We start from the raw sequence: 19563 nt of genomic DNA, 5'->3' as shown, positions 1-19563 counted from the left end.
CACGTGCTGTAAAACACTGGAGCATGTACTTACTAAGCACTTAACAGAATTTCTCGAAGAGCACAAACTAATGGCAGAACAACAACATGGTTTCAGGCGAGGTTTCTCGACAGTGACAATTCTCACCGAGGTTTCACATTTCATTAGTTGAATCTTAGATGACAGAGGGCAAGTTGACATTATTTTTCTTGATTTCAGAAAAGCATTCGACAAAATACCACATCCGAAATTGCTGCATAAACTTAGCACGATCCTGCAGAATGATGAGCTCATAAATTGGATAGCGGCTTATTTGATAAACACAGAGCAAGTGGTTTGCATTAGGGGCACAAACAGCACGAGCCAGTCGGTAGGTTCAGGAGTTCCGCAGGGCTCTGTCATAGGGCCACTGCTGTTCTTACTTTATATTAATGATATGAACAGCGGCTTCTCACCCGATGTTTTCATTAAGCACTATGCTGATGACACAGTCATCTATTCAAAGGCAGAATTGAACTACGACCAGGAAAAGCTTAATGAACATCTGGGCATGATAGGCTCTTGGTGCAAAAAATGGCAAATGGTGCTGAACCCAAGCAAAACAGTTTTTATGCCGATTACGAAAAAAACCAAGCCTCTCTTATTTCGCTAAGTCATAAATGACGAACCACTCTGCCGTGTGTCAGAATATAAATACCTGGGTGTTTACGTCACAGATAGCATGAACTGGAACCGCCATATAGATTATATCTGTGATAAATCGCAAAAAAAAGCTTTGGATGCTTCGTCGGAGGCTTGGTGACTCGACACCTGAAGTAAAACTTATAGCATATAAAACCACAGTACTTCCGTTGCTGGAATATGCATGCCCGATATGGAAGCCATATACGCAAAATAATATTGCTAAATGTGAACAGGTTCAAAATAGAGCCTTAAGATTTATTTTTAATTCCTACCGTAGAAAGCAGTCCGTAACAAGTCTAAGAACTAGGGTTCATATTCTTACATTGCACGAAAGAATGAATATCAACAGCATGAAATTCTTTTTTCAGATGTTCCACGGTATCTACAAAACAGAGATAACAAAAATTTTCACTCTAGACACGTCGCATTCGCAGACAAAGCACACCAAACACATTAAACCTCTGAAGCATAACACAAAATCGTTCAAGAATTCTTTTATTGTATCCGCTATTGACACATGGAATAAGTTACGGAATATCGTTGTACTGTGTAACAATGTTAAAGATTTAGAATGTGCGTATCAAATGTTGAACTGAGCTGTGATAAGGCACTCACTTGCTTACCTGTGTTCTGCCATGTTATGCTGCAGGGTGCGCATTGAATGTTGGATTTATTTATTTATTTATTTATTTATTTATTGCATTGCTTTTGCTTTCTTTGTGTCAAATTGTGAGATGTTCTACTTTTGCATTGACTTTTGAAATTTGTGTGCCCAGATGAGCAACTCCTGTTTTGGCATGATGCTAACAGTATGAATAAAATAAAATAAAAAAATAAAGCAAGCCTAACTATCCCACATTGCTTAATTACTAATCTTGCTTGAACTTCTGATCTCATGCACAAGACAGCATTGCCGAAAGTCAGACCAGGAACCACGACCCCTTGCCATATTCTTCTCAGAACATCATACCTATTGTAATTCCACAGTGCCCTATTTTTCATCACTGCTGCATTCCTGTTACCTTTATTCACATATATTTCGTGTTCCCTTAGGTACTCGGTCCCGTTGCTTATCCATACGCCCAGATATTTGTAATTATCTGTTATCTCTAGCGTGACCTCCTCTATCCTAAGCTCACTACCTTCATTATCATTAAAAATTAGGACTGCTGATTTTTTCTAACCGAATCTGAAATCTAACCTATCTCCCTCATTACCGCAGATGTCCATCAGTCTTTGCAAATCTTCCTGTTGTCGGCCATTAGCACTATATCATATGCATACATCAATGCTGGTAGTGCCTGTTCAATGAGTTTTCCTTGTTTGATGAAAGAGAGGTTGAAGCCAAGTCCACTTGCCTCTAATTTGGCCTCTAATCCTTGTAGGTACATCATGAATAACAAGGGTGACAGAGGACACCTCTGCCTAAGTCCCCGTTTCACCTCTGTAGACTTGGATACCTGTTTTTCCCACTTTATAACTACCTTGTTACTTTTATAGATTTCTTTTAAAAGATTAGTGACTCCATCTTCCACACCCAGTGTGTCTAATATTCCCCACAAGTCTTCTTGAACCACGCTATTGTACGCTCCCTTGATATCCAAAAACGCTAGCCACAGGGGCCTTTTCTGCTATTTCGATGCACTGCGTCAGTGAGAACAGATTGCCTTCCAACCTCCTGTGTTTCCGAAACCTATTCTGCAGTTCCCCTAGCACCGCCTCATCCACTATCCGTGCCTGCAGTCTTTCCTTTATAATCTGCAATACCAACCAGCCTGTAGACCACTGATGTCACTGTTATAGGACGGTAGTTGTTTATGTCAGCTTTGTCTCCCTTTCCTTTATAGGCCATGCTCATCCTGCTAAGTTTCCATCCATCGGGGACTTCACCATCGATTATTGTTTTGCTCACTGCCTCTCTCAAAGTCTGTTTAGACTTCAGACCCAATGCCTTTATCAGCATAATTGGAATGCCACCTAGGCCTGTTGATGTACTACTAGGAACCCCCTTCTCAGCCCTTTCCCAGTCCCGTTGTGAAAATAGAGCAATTGTGCCACTTGATCCATCCTTGTCTATTGTGGTGCATAAGGCACTTTTTTGATGAAATTTTTCTGTCACTTTTGTTTTTATATATTCAATAGCTTCGTCCTCTTCTAGCCTAGCACCTTGAGCTGTATTTATAAACCTCTGCTCTAGGTTTGTTTCATTTCTTAGGGAGTTTAGATGGTTCCAAAATTTTGCAGCTGCCTTTCTATCCTTTTTATGTACTTCTGCCAGCCACTGAGCCCCCTTTCTTCTAATCTTTTCATTGGTCAGAAGGGATGCTTGCCTTCTACAGCTTAGAAAGATGACCCATTTTCTTTCATCATCATCTGTCGGTTCACCCCGCTGCTTAGCATGTCTGTGTTCCCTAGAGGCTTCCTGGCGTTTTGCTATGGCTCTCTTAACTTCCTCATCCCACCAACTCCTGGGTATGTGTCTTCTTTTTTGGGGTGACTTGTCACGTGCCTTAGCAAGGTCTAGTTCAAACAGTCTAATTAGATTCGTGTATGTCCATACTGTTTTTTAATCCTCAGTGATTACTTCCTCAATTTGTTTAGTAGCTATTTTTCTTTGCCCTTCTGAATAAAAATTTTCCTGTAGTTGCTCATCTTGTCTCCTTCCCACTTTCACTTCTCTTCCAAAACTTAGCTTGATATGTTTGTGATCACTACCCACACTTCTGGAGCCATATTCATCTATGTGCATTCCCCTGAGCCTACCATACATCCTATGTGACATCAGTGTATAAACTATCGTCGACTGCAGCCTTCCTACCTCCCATGTTATTTGCCCTTGACACTTCTCAGTACTGTTGCAAATGATTAAATCATGCCTTTCACTCATAGCCATCATCAATTTGTCAGTTGGGTCAGTATACCCACCTATATCTTCTATGTGCGCATTCATATCTCCTAGTATAATAATCTCGCACTCTCCTCCTTATTCCTCAATGTCCTTTGATATACACTTCACCATTGGCTGGCTTTCCTCTCTGGCTTTTGCTCCCATTCACAAGTACACCAAACCAAGGAGTGTCATCTGCCCAGCTACTTTCCCTTTTAACCATAAATGTTCCATGCATCGCTGCTTGACTCTTTGCCAACCCATACTTTTATGTATGAATGCACCAATTCCACCCTGACCCGCCCCTTTTGCTGCTTTGTGTTCTATTGCAATATTCCCATACGTAGTTCGGATTGCAGGGTGGTTGCTCCATGTCCCGAAGATGTGTCTCCACAACCCCATATAACATCAGTTCCTCCTGCCTCAACTGCTCTTCTATCTCTTCCCACTTTAACATATTCCTGCCACCCTGCATGTTAATATAACCTACGTCTGACTTAGCTCGGCCCTTGTGCTTACGTCGATTTCTTCTCCCACGGACTCCGTGTGGCTTGAATATTTGTGCCCCTTTAGAATCATCTTTGGCAACACTTTTGGCCTCAGGCCTTTGGGTCCCCGTAAAAAAGCTGTGGCTTGACGACCCATTCTATTACCGACCCTCCTGCTCGTCGCACCACTGTAGTGAATGCCATCCTATGCATAGGGGCGAGTGCCGGGCTCATACATGTCTTGGTTCACTTGCATTACGCTGTATCCGAGTTGCTGGCTCATACCCTTGATCACACAGTTGGCCTCCACTACCCTCCTTTCAATCCCACGAGACTGCCCCCAGACCTCTGGGACTGTGCATATGGTCACATGCACACTCCCAGAGGCTTCTCGGAGCTTACGCATCCCATCCTCTAACTGTCTCTGAAGGTTCTGGTCCTTGCCCTTCAACACATCATTGAGCCCAGCATGAATAATGATGAGATTTTCGCCTTCCATGCTGTCCTCTACAACCTCCTGAGCTTTGGCCAGCATCCACCATGCTTTTCCCTGACTGGGCCTCCACCCTCACTGTGATAATGAATGGATGGATGGATGGATGAGGCTGTATCCTTTAGATCGGGCTGCGGCTAACGCCACCTAGCCGTAATACTTAGTAAACTAACTAATAGATTTATCTTTTTTTCCCTTTAAATAGTGAAGTTGAGGACTGGCACTTGGCAGTGAAGGGTTTAATTTTCACTTGTGCCTTGACTTTAGCCACTAGTCTAACCTTCTTCTAGTTAATTCTACCCGCTTAAAGTCTATATTGCCCTCCCTGTCCCTAAACCCCAGTGCTTTGAAAAACTCTGTGCCATCATCCTGAACTATATGATGAAGCCCTTTACAGAATATTATCAAGTGTTCGGCAGTTTCCTCCTCCTCTCCACATGCACTGCATACCGTGTCTACCCCTTCGTATTTGGCCCGATATGTCTTGGTTCGCAATACTCCCGTCCTGGCCTCAAACAGTAGAGAGCTACCCCGAGTATTATCATAGATCCTTTCCTTGGCAATTTCCTGCTTAAAAGTTCTGCATATCTCCAGTGTGGACTTCTTAATCATGCCGATTCTCCACACGTCAGTCTCCGTTTCCTTCACTTTCTTCTTAACCGATAGTTCTTTTTGGTTTGGCCACCTGCTGTTTTCTAAGTATTTACCAGTCAATTTCCTGGTTCGCTTCCTCCATTTTGTATCGACATTCTTCATGTACAAGTAGCTGAAAACCTTCCTAGCCCAACGCTCCTCCCACATTTCTCTCAATCGTTTCTCAAATTTTATCTTGCTGCTAGCTTCCCTGCCCTCAAATGATGTCCATCTTATATCACCTTGTACTCCCTGATTTGGTGTATTCACGTGAGTTGCGGGCACGGCACTCACCAAAGCATGACCTAAAATACTCTCGTCTTTGCTTGTTTACAGATTCCGATTATCATTTCTGCAAGCAGCACGACTTTGCCAAGTGTGTTTTACTCCGTCGAACATCTTTCAACAAGCGGACGCATTCATGCGGTTCCCCTGGAGCCAGCAGCCTACGTCATCGACGAGCCATGCTGTGACTACACTGCCCAATCAAAGATGGATGTGCACGCCCCTCAACCGTACATAAGGAACACCTCGGATCCACACGAACTCAGTTGCGGGCACGGAACTCACCAAAGCATGACCTCAAGTACGCTCGTCTTTGCTTGTTTACAGGTGAGGCGGTGCTTTTCATGTTTTCGAAGCGATGAACTATTTCTCATAATCGTGCCATGCCCCAACACACTGTTGTCGCTATCTTGTGATTGCTGGTCTGTGTTGCTGAAGTTGGCTAGGAGCAGTGATATTGAGACAAACCCCGGTCCCGGTGTACTTGAAGAAAAAATTGAACAAATTTTACAAACATTGAAAGAACAAAGACATTTGCTGATATAAAACGTGATCAACGTGCACTTCAGAAGGAAGTAAAAGATAATGGCAGCGTCATAAAAAAATTTGAAGAACGACTGTCTATGATTGAGTCATTCCTTCCAAAATTGACTGAAACTAAAGAAGCGGTTTCTGCTTTAACTGAGCAAGTGGCTGTGCTTTCCCGGAGGGTCGACGATCTGGAAAATCGGCAACGAAGAAATAATTTGATTGTCTATGGTCTTCCTGAGAGACCAAATGAATCAGCCGATGAACTGTTTGAAACTGTGAACCAAAAGCTTTTTTCTGTAATAGGTGTAAGCCCGTGTAGTGTAGAACGCATACATCGACTTGGAAAAAGGTGAGACCATTCCAGGCCTGTAATATTTCGCTTATACAACTCCAAAGAAAAGAGCGATATCTTGATGAAGTGTTCAAAATTGAAAGGAACAGGTGTTTCGGTGCGTGAAGACTTTTCAAAGCGCGTGCTTTATTGTCGCAAGCGCCTTTGGGAGAGTGCAAAAGAAGAAAAACGAAGCGGTGCGCGCGTGCGCCTTGTTCATGACAAACTTTACGTGAAAAGAGATGCATATTTCTGGGACGAAAACACCGTTTCACGAAAGCCATGCTTAGTTGCTGATAATCTTCAAACCACATGAAAATCCAGGAACGTGGGCACAACTCCTGATGCAGTGACAGTTATTAATCTGAACGCACGCAGCGTCTTGAATAAAATTTCAGCCATTGAAAGTGTTTCGCTCGAGTATGAACCAGATGTACTGATTGTTACTGAGACTTGGTTGAATGAATGCATTGAAAACCGCGAGTTCCTTCCTTCAAACTATATAGCTTATCGTAGAGATCGCGGATCTAGGGGTGGTGGTGTTGCGATTATCTGTAAAAGATCAACTGAGTGCACAGAACGTCCTTCGCCATCTGAAATCGAATGTATTGCATGTGACATGACTTTATACGGCAGTTCGTTCACATTCATTGCAGTGTATCGTCCTCCCGATTCTTCGGAAGACTGCATGCTAGCTTTCAATGACTTCTTACATAGCGAATTTCAGAATTCAAAAAGAAAAATTGTAATGGCCGGTGATTTTAATCTTCCGCATATTAACTGGGTGGAGTATAAAGCGGGTCAGGTTGATGTATTACCATCCCGAGCTCTCCTAGACGGGGTGTTCTCGCTCAGTATGGTTCAAGCTGTACAGGAGTGCACACGAGTACATGAAAAGGGTGGCTCTTTACTTGATCTTGTATTTTTGAGTCCATCACTGGCTGAACAAATGTACACTTGTGAAGTGATGGACGGTATTTCAGATCACAGTATGGTGATTCTTCAGCTATTGGGCATGCGTCATGAAGCGCAAGCCACAAAGTCTGTACTGGTACCCAATTACTCTAGAGCTGATGATGTTTCAATTCTGGACTTTTTTGACATTGATTATGAAGATTTTAAGCGCATTTCTGTATGTGATAGTTCAACGGTTGATGATGCATAGAAAAGGTTTAAAGAAACTGTACACACACTAATAAAACGTTACATACCTGACCGAAAAAAAAAGGTTCAAAGAATGAATCCATGGGTTTCGCGAAAAATTATTCACATGAAAGGAACACTAAGGCGCATGCGGGCAAAACGAAAAAGTAGTAAACAAAGTCTCAGATAGGCTGACGTCGCGACGCTCTCTTTGTCGTTCAGAGCTGAGCTGGCTGACGCAAAGAAGCGATACATGAATGAATCTTTAACGCAGTTTATTAAAACAGCACCGCAGAAATTTTGGGGATCTTTATCGAAAGAAAAATCGAATACTGTGTATTTAAATAAAGAAACCGGCACTGTTACCGATAGTTTTCAGTTAGCCTGTACTTTTAATGATTATTTCAAATCGGTTTTTACGGACGATGACGGTATACTGCCGGAATTCAGCCTAGGTTGTCCTGCCTCGCCAATCCCCGATATTGTCGTTACACAGGAAGGCATTTGTAACCTTCTTCTAAACCTTGATGAAAAGAAATCAACTGGCTTAGATGGCATTCCGAATGTCTTTTTAAAAAGGTATGCTGAATGGTGCTCTTATTATCTCACTGATATATTTAACAAATCTTTGCGTGACGGACAGGTTCCTAATGACTGGAAATGTGCTAAGGTCATACCGATTCATAAAGAAGGTGCTAAAGACTGTGTAAACAACTACAGGCCTGTGTCTTTGACAGGCACGTGCTGTAAAACACTGGAGCATGTACTTACTAAGCACTTAACAGAATTTCTCGAAGAGCACAAACTAATGGCAGAACAACAACATGGTTTCAGGCGAGGTTTCTCGACAGTGACAATTCTCACCGAGGTTTCACATTTCATTAGTTGAATCTTAGATGACAGAGGGCAAGTTGACATTATTTTTCTTGATTTCAGAAAAGCATTCGACAAAATACCACATCCGAAATTGCTGCATAAACTTAGCACGATCCTGCAGAATGATGAGCTCATAAATTGGATAGCGGCTTATTTGATAAACACAGAGCAAGTGGTTTGCATTAGGGGCACAAACAGCACGAGCCAGTCGGTAGGTTCAGGAGTTCCGCAGGGCTCTGTCATAGGGCCACTGCTGTTCTTACTTTATATTAATGATATGAACAGCGGCTTCTCACCCGATGTTTTCATTAAGCACTATGCTGATGACACAGTCATCTATTCAAAGGCAGAATTGAACTACGACCAGGAAAAGCTTAATGAACATCTGGGCATGATAGGCTCTTGGTGCAAAAAATGGCAAATGGTGCTGAACCCAAGCAAAACAGTTTTTATGCCGATTACGAAAAAAACCAAGCCTCTCTTATTTCGCTAAGTCATAAATGACGAACCACTCTGCCGTGTGTCAGAATATAAATACCTGGGTGTTTACGTCACAGATAGCATGAACTGGAACCGCCATATAGATTATATCTGTGATAAATCGCAAAAAAAAGCTTTGGATGCTTCGTCGGAGGCTTGGTGACTCGACACCTGAAGTAAAACTTATAGCATATAAAACCACAGTACTTCCGTTGCTGGAATATGCATGCCCGATATGGAAGCCATATACGCAAAATAATATTGCTAAATGTGAACAGGTTCAAAATAGAGCCTTAAGATTTATTTTTAATTCCTACCGTAGAAAGCAGTCCGTAACAAGTCTAAGAACTAGGGTTCATATTCTTACATTGCACGAAAGAATGAATATCAACAGCATGAAATTCTTTTTTCAGATGTTCCACGGTATCTACAAAACAGAGATAACAAAAATTTTCACTCTAGACACGTCGCATTCGCAGACAAAGCACACCAAACACATTAAACCTCTGAAGCATAACACAAAATCGTTCAAGAATTCTTTTATTGTATCCGCTATTGACACATGGAATAAGTTACGGAATATCGTTGTACTGTGTAACAATGTTAAAGATTTAGAATGTGCGTATCAAATGTTGAACTGAGCTGTGATAAGGCACTCACTTGCTTACCTGTGTTCTGCCATGTTATGCTGCAGGGTGCGCATTGAATGTTGGATTTATTTATTTATTTATTTATTTATTTATTGCATTGCTTTTGCTTTCTTTGTGTCAAATTGTGAGATGTTCTACTTTTGCATTGACTTTTGAAATTTGTGTGCCCAGATGAGCAACTCCTGTTTTGGCATGATGCTAACAGTATGAATAAAATAAAATAAAAAAATAAAGCAAGCCTAACTATCCCACATTGCTTAATTACTAATCTTGCTTGAACTTCTGATCTCATGCACAAGACAGCATTGCCGAAAGTCAGACCAGGAACCACGACCCCTTGCCATATTCTTCTCAGAACATCATACCTATTGTAATTCCACAGTGCCCTATTTTTCATCACTGCTGCATTCCTGTTACCTTTATTCACATATATTTCGTGTTCCCTTAGGTACTCGGTCCCGTTGCTTATCCATACGCCCAGATATTTGTAATTATCTGTTATCTCTAGCGTGACCTCCTCTATCCTAAGCTCACTACCTTCATTATCATTAAAAATTAGGACTGCTGATTTTTTCTAACCGAATCTGAAATCTAACCTATCTCCCTCATTACCGCAGATGTCCATCAGTCTTTGCAAATCTTCCTGTTGTCGGCCATTAGCACTATATCATATGCATACATCAATGCTGGTAGTGCCTGTTCAATGAGTTTTCCTTGTTTGATGAAAGAGAGGTTGAAGCCAAGTCCACTTGCCTCTAATTTGGCCTCTAATCCTTGTAGGTACATCATGAATAACAAGGGTGACAGAGGACACCTCTGCCTAAGTCCCCGTTTCACCTCTGTAGACTTGGATACCTGTTTTTCCCACTTTATAACTACCTTGTTACTTTTATAGATTTCTTTTAAAAGATTAGTGACTCCATCTTCCACACCCAGTGTGTCTAATATTCCCCACAAGTCTTCTTGAACCACGCTATTGTACGCTCCCTTGATATCCAAAAACGCTAGCCACAGGGGCCTTTTCTGCTATTTCGATGCACTGCGTCAGTGAGAACAGATTGCCTTCCAACCTCCTGTGTTTCCGAAACCTATTCTGCAGTTCCCCTAGCACCGCCTCATCCACTATCCGTGCCTGCAGTCTTTCCTTTATAATCTGCAATACCAACCAGCCTGTAGACCACTGATGTCACTGTTATAGGACGGTAGTTGTTTATGTCAGCTTTGTCTCCCTTTCCTTTATAGGCCATGCTCATCCTGCTAAGTTTCCATCCATCGGGGACTTCACCATCGATTATTGTTTTGCTCACTGCCTCTCTCAAAGTCTGTTTAGACTTCAGACCCAATGCCTTTATCAGCATAATTGGAATGCCACCTAGGCCTGTTGATGTACTACTAGGAACCCCCTTCTCAGCCCTTTCCCAGTCCCGTTGTGAAAATAGAGCAATTGTGCCACTTGATCCATCCTTGTCTATTGTGGTGCATAAGGCACTTTTTTGATGAAATTTTTCTGTCACTTTTGTTTTTATATATTCAATAGCTTCGTCCTCTTCTAGCCTAGCACCTTGAGCTGTATTTATAAACCTCTGCTCTAGGTTTGTTTCATTTCTTAGGGAGTTTAGATGGTTCCAAAATTTTGCAGCTGCCTTTCTATCCTTTTTATGTACTTCTGCCAGCCACTGAGCCCCCTTTCTTCTAATCTTTTCATTGGTCAGAAGGGATGCTTGCCTTCTACAGCTTAGAAAGATGACCCATTTTCTTTCATCATCATCTGTCGGTTCACCCCGCTGCTTAGCATGTCTGTGTTCCCTAGAGGCTTCCTGGCGTTTTGCTATGGCTCTCTTAACTTCCTCATCCCACCAACTCCTGGGTATGTGTCTTCTTTTTTGGGGTGACTTGTCACGTGCCTTAGCAAGGTCTAGTTCAAACAGTCTAATTAGATTCGTGTATGTCCATACTGTTTTTTAATCCTCAGTGATTACTTCCTCAATTTGTTTAGTAGCTATTTTTCTTTGCCCTTCTGAATAAAAATTTTCCTGTAGTTGCTCATCTTGTCTCCTTCCCACTTTCACTTCTCTTCCAAAACTTAGCTTGATATGTTTGTGATCACTACCCACACTTCTGGAGCCATATTCATCTATGTGCATTCCCCTGAGCCTACCATACATCCTATGTGACATCAGTGTATAAACTATCGTCGACTGCAGCCTTCCTACCTCCCATGTTATTTGCCCTTGACACTTCTCAGTACTGTTGCAAATGATTAAATCATGCCTTTCACTCATAGCCATCATCAATTTGTCAGTTGGGTCAGTATACCCACCTATATCTTCTATGTGCGCATTCATATCTCCTAGTATAATAATCTCGCACTCTCCTCCTTATTCCTCAATGTCCTTTGATATACACTTCACCATTGGCTGGCTTTCCTCTCTGGCTTTTGCTCCCATTCACAAGTACACCAAACCAAGGAGTGTCATCTGCCCAGCTACTTTCCCTTTTAACCATAAATGTTCCATGCATCGCTGCTTGACTCTTTGCCAACCCATACTTTTATGTATGAATGCACCAATTCCACCCTGACCCGCCCCTTTTGCTGCTTTGTGTTCTATTGCAATATTCCCATACGTAGTTCGGATTGCAGGGTGGTTGCTCCATGTCCCGAAGATGTGTCTCCACAACCCCATATAACATCAGTTCCTCCTGCCTCAACTGCTCTTCTATCTCTTCCCACTTTAACATATTCCTGCCACCCTGCATGTTAATATAACCTACGTCTGACTTAGCTCGGCCCTTGTGCTTACGTCGATTTCTTCTCCCACGGACTCCGTGTGGCTTGAATATTTGTGCCCCTTTAGAATCATCTTTGGCAACACTTTTGGCCTCAGGCCTTTGGGTCCCCGTAAAAAAGCTGTGGCTTGACGACCCATTCTATTACCGACCCTCCTGCTCGTCGCACCACTGTAGTGAATGCCATCCTATGCATAGGGGCGAGTGCCGGGCTCATACATGTCTTGGTTCACTTGCATTACGCTGTATCCGAGTTGCTGGCTCATACCCTTGATCACACAGTTGGCCTCCACTACCCTCCTTTCAATCCCACGAGACTGCCCCCAGACCTCTGGGACTGTGCATATGGTCACATGCACACTCCCAGAGGCTTCTCGGAGCTTACGCATCCCATCCTCTAACTGTCTCTGAAGGTTCTGGTCCTTGCCCTTCAACACATCATTGAGCCCAGCATGAATAATGATGAGATTTTCGCCTTCCATGCTGTCCTCTACAACCTCCTGAGCTTTGGCCAGCATCCACCATGCTTTTCCCTGACTGGGCCTCCACCCTCACTGTGATAATGAATGGATGGATGGATGGATGAGGCTGTATCCTTTAGATCGGGCTGCGGCTAACGCCACCTAGCCGTAATACTTAGTAAACTAACTAATAGATTTATCTTTTTTTCCCTTTAAATAGTGAAGTTGAGGACTGGCACTTGGCAGTGAAGGGTTTAATTTTCACTTGTGCCTTGACTTTAGCCACTAGTCTAACCTTCTTCTAGTTAATTCTACCCGCTTAAAGTCTATATTGCCCTCCCTGTCCCTAAACCCCAGTGCTTTGAAAAACTCTGTGCCATCATCCTGAACTATATGATGAAGCCCTTTACAGAATATTATCAAGTGTTCGGCAGTTTCCTCCTCCTCTCCACATGCACTGCATACCGTGTCTACCCCTTCGTATTTGGCCCGATATGTCTTGGTTCGCAATACTCCCGTCCTGGCCTCAAACAGTAGAGAGCTACCCCGAGTATTATCATAGATCCTTTCCTTGGCAATTTCCTGCTTAAAAGTTCTGCATATCTCCAGTGTGGACTTCTTAATCATGCCGATTCTCCACACGTCAGTCTCCGTTTCCTTCACTTTCTTCTTAACCGATAGTTCTTTTTGGTTTGGCCACCTGCTGTTTTCTAAGTATTTACCAGTCAATTTCCTGGTTCGCTTCCTCCATTTTGTATCGACATTCTTCATGTACAAGTAGCTGAAAACCTTCCTAGCCCAACGCTCCTCCCACATTTCTCTCAATCGTTTCTCAAATTTTATCTTGCTGCTAGCTTCCCTGCCCTCAAATGATGTCCATCTTATATCACCTTGTACTCCCTGATTTGGTGTATTCACGTGAGTTGCGGGCACGGCACTCACCAAAGCATGACCTAAAATACTCTCGTCTTTGCTTGTTTACAGATTCCGATTATCATTTCTGCAAGCAGCACGACTTTGCCAAGTGTGTTTTACTCCGTCGAACATCTTTCAACAAGCGGACGCATTCATGCGGTTCCCCTGGAGCCAGCAGCCTACGTCATCGACGAGCCATGCTGTGACTACACTGCCCAATCAAAGATGGATGTGCACGCCCCTCAACCGTACATAAGGAACACCTCGGATCCACACGAACTCAGTTGCGGGCACGGAACTCACCAAAGCATGACCTCAAGTACGCTCGTCTTTGCTTGTTTACAGGTGAGGCGGTGCTTTTCATGTTTTCGAAGCGATGAACTATTTCTCATAATCGTGCCATGCCCCAACACACTGTTGTCGCTATCTTGTGATTGCTGGTCTGTGTTGCTGAAGTTGGCTAGGAGCAGTGATATTGAGACAAACCCCGGTCCCGGTGTACTTGAAGAAAAAATTGAACAAATTTTACAAACATTGAAAGAACAAAGACATTTGCTGATATAAAACGTGATCAACGTGCACTTCAGAAGGAAGTAAAAGATAATGGCAGCGTCATAAAAAAATTTGAAGAACGACTGTCTATGATTGAGTCATTCCTTCCAAAATTGACTGAAACTAAAGAAGCGGTTTCTGCTTTAACTGAGCAAGTGGCTGTGCTTTCCCGGAGGGTCGACGATCTGGAAAATCGGCAACGAAGAAATAATTTGATTGTCTATGGTCTTCCTGAGAGACCAAATGAATCAGCCGATGAACTGTTTGAAACTGTGAACCAAAAGCTTTTTTCTGTAATAGGTGTAAGCCCGTGTAGTGTAGAACGCATACATCGACTTGGAAAAAGGTGAGACCATTCCAGGCCTGTAATATTTCGCTTATACAACTCCAAAGAAAAGAGCGATATCTTGATGAAGTGTTCAAAATTGAAAGGAACAGGTGTTTCGGTGCGTGAAGACTTTTCAAAGCGCGTGCTTTATTGTCGCAAGCGCCTTTGGGAGAGTGCAAAAGAAGAAAAACGAAGCGGTGCGCGCGTGCGCCTTGTTCATGACAAACTTTACGTGAAAAGAGATGCATATTTCTGGGACGAAAACACCGTTTCACGAAAGCCATGCTTAGTTGCTGATAATCTTCAAACCACATGAAAATCCAGGAACGTGGGCACAACTCCTGATGCAGTGACAGTTATTAATCTGAACGCACGCAGCGTCTTGAATAAAATTTCAGCCATTGAAAGTGTTTCGCTCGAGTATGAACCAGATGTACTGATTGTTACTGAGACTTGGTTGAATGAATGCATTGAAAACCGCGAGTTCCTTCCTTCAAACTATATAGCTTATCGTAGAGATCGCGGATCTAGGGGTGGTGGTGTTGCGATTATCTGTAAAAGATCAACTGAGTGCACAGAACGTCCTTCGCCATCTGAAATCGAATGTATTGCATGTGACATGACTTTATACGGCAGTTCGTTCACATTCATTGCAGTGTATCGTCCTCCCGATTCTTCGGAAGACTGCATGCTAGCTTTCAATGACTTCTTACATAGCGAATTTCAGAATTCAAAAAGAAAAATTGTAATGGCCGGTGATTTTAATCTTCCGCATATTAACTGGGTGGAGTATAAAGCGGGTCAGGTTGATGTATTACCATCCCGAGCTCTCCTAGACGGGGTGTTCTCGCTCAGTATGGTTCAAGCTGTACAGGAGTGCACACGAGTACATGAAAAGGGTGGCTCTTTACTTGATCTTGTATTTTTGAGTCCATCACTGGCTGAACAAATGTACACTTGTGAAGTGATGGACGGTATTTCAGATCACAGTATGGTGATTCTTCAGCTATTGGGCATGCGTCATGAAGCGCAAGCCACAAAGTCTGTACTGGTACCCAATTACTCTAGAGCTGATGATGTTTCAATTCTGGACTTTTTTGACATTGATTATGAAGATTTTAAGCGCATTTCTGTATGTGATAGTTCAACGGTTGATGATGCATAGAAAAGGTTTAAAGAAACTGTACACACACTAATAAAACGTTACATACCTGACCGAAAAAAAAAGGTTCAAAGAATGAATCCATGGGTTTCGCGAAAAATTATTCACATGAAAGGAACACTAAGGCGCATGCGGGCAAAACGAAAAAGTAGTAAACAAAGTCTCAGATAGGCTGACGTCGCGACGCTCTCTTTGTCGTTCAGAGCTGAGCTGGCTGACGCAAAGAAGCGATACATGAATGAATCTTTAACGCAGTTTATTAAAACAGCACCGCAGAAATTTTGGGGATCTTTATCGAAAGAAAAATCGAATACTGTGTATTTAAATAAAGAAACCGGCACTGTTACCGATAGTTTTCAGTTAGCCTGTACTTTTAATGATTATTTCAAATCGGTTTTTACGGACGATGACGGTATACTGCCGGAATTCAGCCTAGGTTGTCCTGCCTCGCCAATCCCCGATATTGTCGTTACACAGGAAGGCATTTGTAACCTTCTTCTAAACCTTGATGAAAAGAAATCAACTGGCTTAGATGGCATTCCGAATGTCTTTTTAAAAAGGTATGCTGAATGGTGCTCTTATTATCTCACTGATATATTTAACAAATCTTTGCGTGACGGACAGGTTCCTAATGACTGGAAATGTGCTAAGGTCATACCGATTCATAAAGAAGGTGCTAAAGACTGTGTAAACAACTACAGGCCTGTGTCTTTGACAGGCACGTGCTGTAAAACACTGGAGCATGTACTTACTAAGCACTTAACAGAATTTCTCGAAGAGCACAAACTAATGGCAGAACAACAACATGGTTTCAGGCGAGGTTTCTCGACAGTGACAATTCTCACCGAGGTTTCACATTTCATTAGTTGAATCTTAGATGACAGAGGGCAAGTTGACATTATTTTTCTTGATTTCAGAAAAGCATTCGACAAAATACCACATCCGAAATTGCTGCATAAACTTAGCACGATCCTGCAGAATGATGAGCTCATAAATTGGATAGCGGCTTATTTGATAAACACAGAGCAAGTGGTTTGCATTAGGGGCACAAACAGCACGAGCCAGTCGGTAGGTTCAGGAGTTCCGCAGGGCTCTGTCATAGGGCCACTGCTGTTCTTACTTTATATTAATGATATGAACAGCGGCTTCTCACCCGATGTTTTCATTAAGCACTATGCTGATGACACAGTCATCTATTCAAAGGCAGAATTGAACTACGACCAGGAAAAGCTTAATGAACATCTGGGCATGATAGGCTCTTGGTGCAAAAAATGGCAAATGGTGCTGAACCCAAGCAAAACAGTTTTTATGCCGATTACGAAAAAAACCAAGCCTCTCTTATTTCGCTAAGTCATAAATGACGAACCACTCTGCCGTGTGTCAGAATATAAATACCTGGGTGTTTACGTCACAGATAGCATGAACTGGAACCGCCATATAGATTATATCTGTGATAAATCGCAAAAAAAAGCTTTGGATGCTTCGTCGGAGGCTTGGTGACTCGACACCTGAAGTAAAACTTATAGCATATAAAACCACAGTACTTCCGTTGCTGGAGTATGCATGCCCGATATGGAAGCCATATACGCAAAATAATATTGCTAAATGTGAACAGGTTCAAAATAGAGCCTTAAGATTTATTTTTAATTCCTACCGTAGAAAGCAGTCCGTAACAAGTCTAAGAACTAGGGTTCATATTCTTACATTGCACGAAAGAATGAATATCAACAGCATGAAATTCTTTTTTCAGATGTTCCACGGTATCTACAAAACAGAGATAACAAAAATTTTCACTCTAGACACGTCGCATTCGCAGACAAAGCACACCAAACACATTAAACCTCTGAAGCATAACACAAAATCGTTCAAGAATTCTTTTATTGTATCCGCTATTGACACATGGAATAAGTTACGGAATATCGTTGTACTGTGTAACAATGTTAAAGATTTAGAATGTGCGTATCAAATGTTGAACTGAGCTGTGATAAGGCACTCACTTGCTTACCTGTGTTCTGCCATGTTATGCTGCAGGGTGCGCATTGAATGTTGGATTTATTTATTTATTTATTTATTTATTTATTGCATTGCTTTTGCTTTCTTTGTGTCAAATTGTGAGATGTTCTACTTTTGCATTGACTTTTGAAATTTGTGTGCCCAGATGAGCAACTCCTGTTTTGGCATGATGCTAACAGTATGAATAAAATAAAATAAAAAAATAAAGCAAGCCTAACTATCCCACATTGCTTAATTACTAATCTTGCTTGAACTTCTGATCTCATGCACAAGACAGCATTGCCGAAAGTCAGACCAGGAACCACGACCCCTTGCCATATTCTTCTCAGAACATCATACCTATTGTAATTCCACAGTGCCCTATTTTTCATCACTGCTGCATTCCTGTTACCTTTATTCACATATATTTCGTGTTCCCTTAGGTACTCGGTCCCGTTGCTTATCCATACGCCCAGATATTTGTAATTATCTGTTATCTCTAGCGTGACCTCCTCTATCCTAAGCTCACTACCTTCATTATCATTAAAAATTAGGACTGCTGATTTTTTCTAACCGAATCTGAAATCTAACCTATCTCCCTCATTACCGCAGATGTCCATCAGTCTTTGCAAATCTTCCTGTTGTCGGCCATTAGCACTATATCATATGCATACATCAATGCTGGTAGTGCCTGTTCAATGAGTTTTCCTTGTTTGATGAAAGAGAGGTTGAAGCCAAGTCCACTTGCCTCTAATTTGGCCTCTAATCCTTGTAGGTACATCATGAATAACAAGGGTGACAGAGGACACCTCTGCCTAAGTCCCCGTTTCACCTCTGTAGACTTGGATACCTGTTTTTCCCACTTTATAACTACCTTGTTACTTTTATAGATTTCTTTTAAAAGATTAGTGACTCCATCTTCCACACCCAGTGTGTCTAATATTCCCCACAAGTCTTCTTGAACCACGCTATTGTACGCTCCCTTGATATCCAAAAACGCTAGCCACAGGGGCCTTTTCTGCTATTTCGATGCACTGCGTCAGTGAGAACAGATTGCCTTCCAACCTCCTGTGTTTCCGAAACCTATTCTGCAGTTCCCCTAGCACCGCCTCATCCACTATCCGTGCCTGCAGTCTTTCCTTTATAATCTGCAATACCAACCAGCCTGTAGACCACTGATGTCACTGTTATAGGACGGTAGTTGTTTATGTCAGCTTTGTCTCCCTTTCCTTTATAGGCCATGCTCATCCTGCTAAGTTTCCATCCATCGGGGACTTCACCATCGATTATTGTTTTGCTCACTGCCTCTCTCAAAGTCTGTTTAGACTTCAGACCCAATGCCTTTATCAGCATAATTGGAATGCCACCTAGGCCTGTTGATGTACTACTAGGAACCCCCTTCTCAGCCCTTTCCCAGTCCCGTTGTGAAAATAGAGCAATTGTGCCACTTGATCCATCCTTGTCTATTGTGGTGCATAAGGCACTTTTTTGATGAAATTTTTCTGTCACTTTTGTTTTTATATATTCAATAGCTTCGTCCTCTTCTAGCCTAGCACCTTGAGCTGTATTTATAAACCTCTGCTCTAGGTTTGTTTCATTTCTTAGGGAGTTTAGATGGTTCCAAAATTTTGCAGCTGCCTTTCTATCCTTTTTATGTACTTCTGCCAGCCACTGAGCCCCCTTTCTTCTAATCTTTTCATTGGTCAGAAGGGATGCTTGCCTTCTACAGCTTAGAAAGATGACCCATTTTCTTTCATCATCATCTGTCGGTTCACCCCGCTGCTTAGCATGTCTGTGTTCCCTAGAGGCTTCCTGGCGTTTTGCTATGGCTCTCTTAACTTCCTCATCCCACCAACTCCTGGGTATGTGTCTTCTTTTTTGGGGTGACTTGTCACGTGCCTTAGCA

General features: G+C 42.3%; 2 protein-coding genes across 2 annotated transcripts in view; one reads left to right on the top strand and one right to left on the bottom strand.

The window, feature by feature from the left end:
• LOC119175959 (Phosphoseryl tRNA kinase) overlaps positions 1 to 19563 on the top strand; it is a 119099-nt gene that overhangs the window by 7683 nt on the left and 91853 nt on the right. Inside the window, exons 3-4 of the mRNA XM_075877154.1 lie at positions 5501 to 5776; positions 13693 to 13968. Coding sequence (XP_075733269.1) covers positions 5501 to 5776; positions 13693 to 13968 — 552 coding nt within the window. The remainder of the gene's footprint in view (positions 1 to 5500; positions 5777 to 13692; positions 13969 to 19563) is intronic.
• LOC119175964 (uncharacterized) overlaps positions 1 to 19563 on the bottom strand; it is a 51742-nt gene that overhangs the window by 27930 nt on the left and 4249 nt on the right. The gene's annotated exons all lie outside the window — the stretch shown is intronic.

This window comes from Rhipicephalus microplus, chromosome X, assembly GCF_043290135.1.
Source record: "Rhipicephalus microplus isolate Deutch F79 chromosome X, USDA_Rmic, whole genome shotgun sequence".
Taxonomy (NCBI): domain Eukaryota; kingdom Metazoa; phylum Arthropoda; class Arachnida; order Ixodida; family Ixodidae; genus Rhipicephalus; species Rhipicephalus microplus.
This window is presented reverse-complemented; position numbering and strand designations above follow the sequence as displayed.